Raw genomic sequence first — 11351 nt, forward strand, 5'->3', positions numbered from 1 at the left:
ATTTTAGGTTCTGCTTTCAATATAACACCTAGTTTCATTTTTCTAAATCTGAAATTGTAGCTTTTTTCAAAAGTTATATATATATATATTGGGATAAGTCATAAAAAAGAATTTGTCTTTTCTTGGACATTGTAATCCATTGATCAGTCTTATTTGTTGTTAAATCCAATTAAGATTGATATCTCTTTAATCACTAGGCTATATTAAATGAACTTCTATAAAAAATGACAGCCTACACTTGCCTACAGTTTTGTCTTGGCATTTAGTTAAACAACATTACATTAAAATTTTTAATGATTCTGATATTGCAGTAATCGGTAATATAACATCATTATCGAAGACATTAGTTAACCACTACAAAAATAATCCATTTGGTATGACAATGGTATGACAGACTGAGAGTAGACGATTCCAAAAATTTGATACTGTTGAAGTCAGCCTTTATTAAAAAGGACAAAAAACATCTTCATTGGATTGAGTGGAGGAAGATTCAACAAAAAGTGCTCAGGAATTCAGAAATTGACTGCAGAGCTTGAAGTATTCTAAGCCACCATAATTCATGGGCTTCACCACTTGAGTACTCCTAATTTTACCAAGCGGCACAGCATCCTGTAGAAATTCTTCAACAACTTCTGTGAAAACCCAAATGACTATTCTTGCAACAAATGAAAAGTTGCAATGAAAAATGGGTGTATATTTGAAACATTTAGACCAAGATAAAATAGTTGTACTGCAATCTGCCTACTGTGCCCATGCTAAGCTAGGTTAATAAAAAAAAATTCTATTTTAGAACTTTACAGAAATCAGATACTAAGAATATAGGATATTGCAATCCGGCATTATCTATGATTAGTAAACAAGTATTTTGTTAGACAAAATAAAAAATATTTTTACAGACTCCATACTTTTCGTTACCATCTGTTCTGGTCAATGTCTCACTACCTTCCATTTTCTGGACGAGTTCCAAAATGGAATTGCCAAATTCTTCCATTTAAAAACCAAAAAATGGCATTGTTAAGGGATCTGATGGCTAGCCTCAAGACAAGAACAAACCATAAAACATAATACTATATATATATGTATATATATTTGACCGTAAAAATTTAAGATGGTCAGGGTTGTGGTAAAAAAAGGGGGAAAAAAGAAAGCTTTTTTTGACCGCAACCCTGGCAATCTTCTTATATTTATAATACTATATACTTTGAATATTAAAGAAAAAATTGTTTTAAAATAAAATTATTTTTAAAGTTGCTAATAAAATGGTCATCCCATTATATGTTTATACATATACATATGTATGATTTAATAGTTGCTGATGAGTATATTTGTTATACAGCTGCCTGTGGAGACAGGAGAGGATGCCCAGAATTAGTGGCAGCAGTGCCAGTACGCAAAACCCGTGCGGGCCTCACTTTCACCTGTGCAGGCCCTACACCAGCATCAGCAGAAGTATGGGTATGCAATAGTGATGGCTACGTTGGACAAGTCTGCGTCCTATCGTTGGCTCGACCCTCGGAACCAACAGTCACTTCCTGCAATGGTGTGTGTAATGCTCGAATCCTCTGCATAGCCCCAGTCCCTGGGTCAGTGTCATCACAGTATGTTTCTAGAATTTTACAATTTAATTGTTTATTGTTATTAAAACTAATATTAGCTTATGTGAAGAATAAATATATTGAATATCTTTGATAACAATTTTATAACATAATTAGCAACTTGTGTCTTGTGTTGTCATCTATCTGTAAAAAAATTTTATCTATCTAACAATTTTTCAACTACATTAACATAAAAATAACTATTTGTTTGCTACTAAGTTGATGGATTCCTGAAGTCATTGATATTCTCATATCAAATCAATGATGGTCCCTAAACATGCAGAATATCATGGTTTCCAAATAATGATGTTACTTTAACTGCAATGGCAAAAATATTGATTTTTTTTTTTTAATATATTTTAGATTGGTTTTGATAGATTTTTTTTTTATATGATAAGTACCTAAATTTTTATTCATTGAAAATGTTACAATGAAAAGAGTGGGTTTCATATGCATGTGAGTAAAAACTTATGACTTGATTAGCTCTTACTCATTGTGTATTACAAATGTTGAAATGTGATTCACTCAACCTCAATTTGCTTAAACTAAATATATTATTTGTGGCGTGAAATGGTCTAAAAGTTAAATTAATTTTGTTTTTATGAATTTTACATTCTCTTCTAAAAACACTATTATTTTTATGTAGGCAATCAAACAATGACAACAATGCATGCACCAATTGCAACAGTGGCGTGATTAGCATATCTGTGGAAGATACAGACAAGTCAGCTGCGAGTATACATTTAGATAGGTAAAGCCCTTTACTGATGACTTTTTTTTATTATACAGGTATCAATATATAAAACCCCAGAACAAAAATCTTTGACTCACTAATAGAGGTTTGCAACTGCTGTTCAATGTATCAATATTAGCTATGATTGGATGGTAAGATATTCATTATTTGCAGATACATCCTAAAAAATGTAGGAAGATGTAATTAGAATTTATATTCTAAAATAATGAATCAGATGTATAATGATAAGATATATTGAATTTATAAGATAGTACAAATACTTATTCAAATAAAATTATTTAACTTAAAAATTGCAAATTTTGTGGTCTATTACTGAATATTTTAAAAATACCTGCTATTATCACCACATTCTTATTCTGAAAGAAACATTCCAATTAGTTATATTGTTAATTATTCAGTAATCTCTGAGCTATACTGAGTTTTATTAACAAAAAAAAATAACCTATGATTTATTGAAAATCAAAATGTAAATTTGATTAATATTCTGTGAGGCTTATATAATTTAAATAAAACTAGAAATTAAAATAGAAAACAAAGTACTTTTAAGTTACTAGAAACATTTTCCAAAATATAATAATAATGAAGGAGGGAAATAAAATACTTACCGGAAAGTTTCTTTAGCAAAATGAAAATCAGTACAGTTACAACCCATGAATGGGTCAGAGGCTCAGCCCTTCGTAAGGAAGTACTGGTTATAGCACAACAATGTGTAAGGAGGTGGTTGTTATTCCTAATACACAATTTTAATCTTTAATTTCTATTCTTAATTTTTATCTTTTATATCTTGAACTAATTAATCCATATTTATTAATATATAGCATATATTTACGTTAATCTGTTGACTTTTATTGCCACAGTAGTAGCTCATCAAGTGACGATGATGATCTCAAGGAGGATAATAAAACAGATTCTAACGAGGACTTAGTGTCAGGGACAATGTGGCTTGGCACTGAAGATGGTTGTATACTTATATATAACTCAACAGACAATATACGTACGAAAAAGAATAAGGTGAAGATCCAGCACACGTCACCTGTACATACTATTATGTAAGTGTCATCGATTTTATTAGTATTCTCATACTGAATTTGTTTCTTCACATGATTTTAGTTGTGATATTTTCTATTTTATAGACATTTGGACAAGAAAGTTTATGTTGCTCTTGCTAATGGCGATGTTATGGTGTACCAAAGGGATCTGAGTGAGTTTTCGTTTATAAAGTAACAAACTTTTTATTATTTTTGATTGTGCAAATGAGGATTTTGTGTACAATGTGGGCTGTCTTTTCTATTTTGTAAATGTAATATTTATATGAGTTTAGTCAATTATATTTTAAATTAAATTTGTAACCTTTTAGAGTGCTGTCTCAAAATCTATTGTTTTTGGTTTTCTTTTTTTAAATAATTATCATTCTTTTGATGACTATACTCATTATTTAAAAAATAGTAGTATCATATTTGGGTTTTTACACTTACATTAATTATTTTTTCATATATATATATATATATATATATACACACACACACACACAATACCTCAGCATCTGGTCAATCTCCTATTGTTCTCAGCCAACCTTTTTGGAGTAGCTGAACACTTACTTCTCGTAACAGTTTATATTAATATGCCATATGGAGTTTACCTAATACAATGCATATTAGTTATATAGTCAGCCAGTGAGTGGCGCTGCCTATCTTTAGTAAGCCTGTTTGATAGAAATGGGGTGGAAGGTATTGGTATATGCTGTAATGAACATCATTTTGTAATAATTTCAAAACAGTTATTGTTATCTGCCACCATTCATTTAGTGTATATTATATTCAGAATTATATTTATTTACTTCAACTGTGTCTAATTATGATCCTGAATAATGAGATTGAACTGGTCTAAGATATTATGACAGCATAGATAGTCCTAATTCAAATCAGTTTTCATTTTGTGACCTCTGCTCAACCTTCACAGTTTGGATAGTATAAAACGTTACCTTTAGGATGACCTATTCATTATGTCATATAGAGTATAAAGTGTAACCATTAGGGTGACCTATTCATCATGCCATATAGAGTACACAAGAACTTTAGGGTTACCTATTCATCCCGTCCTATAGAGTACATAACAACTTTAAACCAAAAACATTTAATTTAATCATGACTAATTTATTAAAATATAATTGACACTTATAAATCTTGCTCAGTGTGAAATATTTATTGTTGAATACAATAACACAAAGTCAATAAGAACCCTTTTGGTTATCTTAATATCAATAAATTTGGATGGATGGATTTTATTTAAAAAATTTCAATAAAATCAATGAAAAACTCAGTATTTGTATTTGTTTATAATAGTTTTATTATTTCAGATGGAAGCTGGAAGACTAGTGATGGAATAACAATAAATGTTAGTACCCCTTCAGCACCTGTGACCAAAATGGTGCCGATATCAGGAAGACTATGGTGTGCATGTCACACATCATTAAAGATCTTAAATACAAATTCTTTTGCTATTGAGGTAAAATACTCTAAAGTTATTTTGAACCTTTGATTTTTAGCTTAACTGAAACTTTCTGAGTTAACTGAACCTTGAAATGTCAAATTTAGCTATTGTCTAGCGAACAGTTTAACTTCCATTAATTTCGCTTACATACACCCTTTAGGTCTGGTATATGCAGCTGATATTTCCTCTATTTTTAGTATTGATAGGATTTCTTCCAATCCAAATAATCATAATGGAAACTATTGGGCTCTGTCTTGGCTCTTAGTGGATTGCATTGTTCAGGTGGGGGGCTTGGCAATACTTATGTAACCAAACTCATGATCAACAGCTAAACAGTTATCAGTGAGAAATAGGTAGGGGTCAAAAGTGTTCTTACTACTCGCAAGATTAATTAGGAAATAGAAACTCCATTGCACTATCTAAATCATCTTCCATAGATTGAATTTTATGCTATTTGTAATTTTCTTTTTGTTAAATATTGTATTTTTATAGAGCAAGAGTTTCCAAACTTCGTATCAGGTGCAATTTATGCCCCCTGTTTTTTAACACAAACTTTTATTTAAATGTTAAACGAATTTTCATTTAATATTCATTAATTTATCATAAATACACTGTTTGAAAAATACTTATAGTTAACATTTTTATAATATAAATACTTAGTGATTTTTTATTTTTCACATTCTTGTTCGTTTAGTTAGAATATATAAATTAACCGATGTTTCAGAGTACTCCTCTGTCCTCAGGGTTCTTTAAAAAGCTGAAACAATACAACAATAAAAACTAATTGTACTCATTTATTTAAATATTTGTAAATATTCATACAAAATACATTTTATAACAAAAAATATCACAGCTCTAAAATAGCTAACTACTCCTACTTCATATTCATATACTTTTCCTATATCCTATTTTTAAAAACAAGATTTTTAAAATATAGGGAACCACTTAGACTTTGTTGCACTGAAAAGAATTGAACTTCCTCTCAACCCTTACAATGTTTTCATTTTTCTAAGGGTCAGGAAAATGAAAACATAATAAGGATTAAATATTTACATTGTATAAGTTGAATCTTTCCAGTGTAGAAATTGTGGTGTATAATAGATTAAATATTTTTCTTTCAATCATTGTTCTTGTTTTGTTTTTCTCTTTCTAGAATCTTTTTATTGTAAATTTTTATAGTTATCTAGATTTTTTTTCATGTTATATGTATCATTAACAAATATCAACTGGCCATTTATCTTGATAAAATAAATGGTGTCAATACTTTACAATGTGCCCCAGAAATAAAAAGATTGGGATTTGTGCTGTAAATTTCCAGTGACATTTAATGAAAAGTTTTAAAATATAAAGCTTTAACAAAAAGAATAGAATTAGTGAGCCTAATTAAAAAGGAAATTGCTTTAAAGTGTACAAATTAGTGCAATATTCATTTTACATGAGGATCGTAACTCAATATATATATTGATTTTATATCCATCATTAATTTTTTTTTTTTTCCATATTCTGTTTTTTCATATTCTAATATAATTTAGATATTTTTCTAATACCTCATCCAATGGTTTACAATTATGTTATTATCAGTTAAAGTTGGACTTAGTGTCCTAATGCTCTATCATTCCCTGCATATTGTAATGAGGGGAAGCACTGTTAGTCTATTCTATGGTATACCTATAGATAATTATGCACTGATAATAACCTTAATTAGGTTACAGTTTCTTTTTTATGCATGCGAGCTGGTAGTATTTATTTTCATACAGAATATCTGATATAAAAAATCCATCAATCTCCAGTTCCAATTTAACATTAATTGTTGTAATGTAATTAATAGCACTCATTGGCTGTGAGTGGTGAGGGAAACAGGAGCATAGCATGCTTGGTCGGTGCAGGGCTTGGGGCCTGGTTATCTTTACATAACTCTGCCACAGTCCGTCTCTACCATTCTTCATCTTTCGAATGTTTGGCTGAAGTCAGTGTTGCCCCGGCTGTCTCCAAGATGTTGGCTAGTAGGTATCCTAGATAATAATTTTTTCAATAGATAATAAGATATGAGTATTACACAGTTACATAAATTGTCATCAAAATATTAATTAATCAAAACCAAGCTATTTTTAATTTTAATTTTGTCTTGATCTTATGTCTTGAAGCTGTTACATATCTTGCTTGACCCCTGATTCTTAGTTCTGAATTAAATTCATATATCTTTTAAGGCTGTGATGACATTATCCGACAGCACAAGGCTGCCTGCCTCAGAGTGACTGCCCTACTGGCTTCGAAAGAACTGCTGTGGGTGGGAACCAGTGCTGGTGTTATTCTCACCTTACCACTGCCTCATTTATCTGCTGCCACAGCTAAGCTAGCAGCTTCTCCTCAGGTCACAGGTCAGTTACTTTCTCTATTTAATTTTATTGTAATAAAAGAATAAGTTCTGTCATTGATTATAATATGGCTAAACTTATGGATAAATTACCAAGAGTATGATAATTTTAAATTAGATCTCTTATATTTGAAGTTCATTAAAGAGAAGGGTGTATACAATTTTCTTTTCAGATATTGTCCTCAAACCTTATGGTTTTGTATTATGATTATTGCATTCACATTTCTCCAACATCAGATGTCAACTTAACATGATTCGTGAAATTTCTTTTAACTTCTTATCGATTTTATTATTATTATTATTAGACAATCTGCTATTTCTCGGTGAAGTAAGAAGCTAAAATTCATCGCTTTATATACTTGTGAGGAAGGATAAATGAGTTTATCATTACTTGTATAGGGAAATCGGTTGACAATTTTTATTTTTGATAATAATCCTAGTATGTTGATGAGCTATGTTAGAGTTTATTTAACATTAAATAAAATTATTTAAATGTAAGATTTTATTGTAACAACACAAGTGTTATAAAATTGATAAAAAATAATAATCTTAATCAATACTCAAAACACTACACTAAACTTCATTCTCAATTTTGTTTCTGAGCATATTTAAAATTATAACATTGCTTTGATCTATGTATCTTATAAAGAAATGGTAGTCGACTTCCTCTTCTCTAAGTAAGTTGCAACATGATAAAAGTGTTAATAGTTTAGTATAATAATAATAATTTTTATTTGGGTTAAATTAGAAAGTAAATAATTTTTATTTATATTTATGTTTTTAGATAATTTCAGATTAATCAAAAGGAAAGATCAAGAAAGTCTAGAATTTTCAACCCTTTTTTTGCTAATAACGTTATGGCAATTGCCACCCTTATAATATTGGAATCTTTTTTTTAACTAGTTAACTAATTTCATCCAAATTTAATTTTATTTATAATTACACTAATGACCCCTTACTTTTTATGGCTTATTAATGATTCTCACTGTTTATCTTCAGCAATGCTCAAGTAAAATACTGCCAGTTTTTCCTTTTTGTTTCTTTTTGTTACTATATTAACTGATTCACAACAGTGTTTATGTTTTTTACCTTTGGCTTGGCAAATTGAATTAGTAAGGATCTCACTAAATATCTTCATAATGCATATATATAAACTGACTTGAAGTAAATTTTAATACATATTGTTATTTCAATAGGTGTCCCTCACGGTCATACAGGTCATGTCAGATTCTTGACTACAGTTGATTTGGAGGTACGGAGAGGAAAGACCTCTGACAAACCTCTAATAATATCAGGAGGAGATGGCTATGAAGACTTCAGGTCTGCGTCTGTATCTGAGCTCGCTGGTAGAGAAGACTCGACCAATCATATTCTTCTTTGGCAGGTTTAATTAATTGTTTCAAGCTAATGAATTTCTTCTTTACTGACTTCATTTAAAGGCTAGATACTTTTCTATTTTTGTTGTTTCGTATCGTGGCTCTAGTCATGTTGTTATTAAGTCGATGTTGCCATATTTTTAACATCACAATCTTTTCTACATTTCAGCATAAATAAGATGATAATTATGAGTGCACATCGCATTAGTTTTATATTATCTGTGAATATTTCAATAATGAATAGTGAATCTTTATTACCTGTCACATTTTAAACATTAATACAAGTCAGACACTCTGTGATAATGAAAGGAAGTATTAAACTATTATTTCCACTTATATATAATGGCCTTACCTTTGTGTAAACGCTAATGTAGAATATTAACATAATTAACGTAAGATAGATTGTACCCCTTCAATCACAGAAGAGTAATGTGATTTTCTTAGGTTATCGTAAATAAAATGCTTTTATAAACTTTGATAACGGAAATTGATTTTTTTATTAATAAAGATTGTATTTAGATAATACTAAACTGCATGATCCCACAAAGGGAGAATTTTATTATAGCATATAGAGGTTCATAACATTGACTAATTTTTCTATGTCTCTGTGAGTATTCGTTGCCTTAAATTATTTCTGCCTGTACATTAAAACAATATGCAAATAATATTTTTGAACATCTATTTGTATTAAAAATGTATTTTAAAACTAATGAAATAGTATTCAATTTAGCTAATGAAGAATATTTATTATAAAATTATATTTCCTGTGATTGTCTGCCTAGGAATTACTAATAAAGTATTTAACAGTTAAATTAGTGAAATTTAGACCAATCTTAAATAAAAAATCTTTGTTTCTTTTATAATCGTAGAAGAATTTCATAAAAAAAGTTTATAAACCTGCATTTATATTTTTAAAATGTTTATTTAGTATCTAGATACTTTATCAAAAAAGGAGAAAGTCATGGTTTTAAAGACTTTCTTTTAAATATTTCCATATTAAATCAGAAAAACTGTAACTTGTTAACATTCTTTCTGTAATCAAAGAAATTTAATTATTCCTTGTAAACTTTCTTCAAAACCAATTGGTATTTGCTTACTCCTCTTTTGAAATAGATTGCTACTTGCTGAAGATTTTCTACACAACATTCAATAGTTCCATTCCTCTTATGTTGCTGAATCATTTGTTGCCTTTTTTGAACAGCAGTTATAATTCCTCATTCTATTTTTCTATCTTGAGTCATTTCAGCTCTTCTAACATCTTATCAAACATAGGTTTAAAAAAGGTTCAAGTTGTTTTATAAATTATTTTTTTACAATATAGGAAGTGTCACTAGTGTATATGACTAAAAACATTTAATTGAAATCCATGGAAGAATGCAGAATAATTCTGTGATACCATACTTTAATAATTTTAGTACATCTTTTGTATTAATATTTAAATGACCAATTATTAATTTTCTAATATTTGTACTAATCTAAAAAGAAGTTTTATTTGCCAAGTTCTACTATCATATTCTATCAACTTGAAATTAATGAAAGCCTTACTAAACTGAATCTTACAAATTGTCAAGTTAAACTTTACTCTTCAAAAATAAACACTTCATTTATTTGTTCTTATTATGAATTATTCTTGAGGTGTCATTAATGCTTCAGAAAGGCTGATATTTTGTAAATATAGCTTACAGATTATTGTTTAAAAACCTTTGTAATTGATTATGCATTTTTTTTTCTTTTATTGATTTTGTTTTTTCTATAAATTTATAAAGATATATAAAACAAAGATGGATTAAAATTCATGATAAGTAGATCTAAAAATTGTTCAATTATTGGCAAAACACCATATCAGTAGTATATAGTATGAGGTTTTAAAAAATATATATCTCGTATAAAGATATTATTTCATTATTATATAAACATTGTTAAAATAAGATATTCTGTATATACTTATATAAGGTATATTTGTACTCTCTCGAAAATATTTTGTAGATTATTTATATTATTTCGTGGTTGAGTGCCATGACTGCTTCTAGTCGAATTAAAATACTGTTTGCACATTATACCAGAGGTAAGTGATTGATTAAGATAATGGAAATATCACCAAGTGTGTTTTCACTATTAGATACCTAATCAAAGCTATCAAATAGTTTTAGCTAATACTCCTCAAGTGTATTATTCAGTATTCCTCAACAAGTGCAAACAGTTAGTGTATATTTAATGCAATTTGAACATTTTTGTAATATATAAACTATATTTGTAATAAATCTATTATTGAAATCGCTGGTTGTATTTTTATATAACATTATTATATACAAATATATATACCTAATCCTGTACATTGTTGTATATTTGTTTGTTAAATTATGTTCTTTTCCTAACACAATGAAGTATTTTATTTTACTACATATATTTATAACATAATTGATAAATTAAAGTTTGTACAATTATTTTTATGTTCCTAATAAGTCACTTATTATGTAAGCACTCGGTATAATATTTAGGGATTTAATTTTTCTACATTTTATCAAAATTTAATTAACTATTTATTTATTTTGCTCAAGTTTTTTTATTTGTTTTCTTTTTTGTTAAAAATTAATCCTATTTTATATTGATGCAAACTATTTACTTCTTGTAAACATTTTGGAAATAAAAAAAAAAAATGTTAAATTAAATATTGTTTTGTCATTTCTATTCCATAAAAGACTTTTTACTTGTTTCCGTTTTTGTTTATGATTTGTATATTGTATAGATTATAATGTTTTGTA

The 11351-nt window shown here is 28.3% G+C and overlaps 1 protein-coding gene across 4 annotated transcripts in view; it reads left to right on the top strand.

The window, feature by feature from the left end:
• Positions 1–11349, top strand: part of LOC106677243 (rho guanine nucleotide exchange factor 17) — a 70184-nt gene extending 58835 nt beyond the window's left edge. For 2 of the 4 annotated variants that reach the window (XM_067048870.1, XM_014415044.3), the window contains exons 12-19: positions 1337–1598; positions 2242–2346; positions 3207–3398; positions 3483–3550; positions 4706–4854; positions 6668–6842; positions 7047–7217; positions 8410–11348. In XM_067048870.1, the coding sequence (XP_066904971.1) occupies positions 1337–1598; positions 2242–2346; positions 3207–3398; positions 3483–3550; positions 4706–4854; positions 6668–6842; positions 7047–7217; positions 8410–8603 (1316 nt within the window). In that variant the 3' untranslated portion in view covers positions 8604–11348. Of the gene's footprint in view, positions 1–1336; positions 1599–2241; positions 2347–3206; positions 3399–3482; positions 3551–4705; positions 4855–6667; positions 6843–7046; positions 7218–8409 lie in introns of all 4 variants that reach the window. The other 2 variants (XM_024361593.2, XM_067048871.1) reach the window with 2 other exon arrangements.
• Positions 11350–11351: the final 2 nt, after the last annotated feature.

This window comes from Halyomorpha halys, unplaced genomic scaffold (genome assembly GCF_000696795.3).
Source record: "Halyomorpha halys isolate HHAL.00 unplaced genomic scaffold, Hhal_1.1 Scaffold91.1, whole genome shotgun sequence".
NCBI lineage: Eukaryota > Metazoa > Arthropoda > Insecta > Hemiptera > Pentatomidae > Halyomorpha > Halyomorpha halys.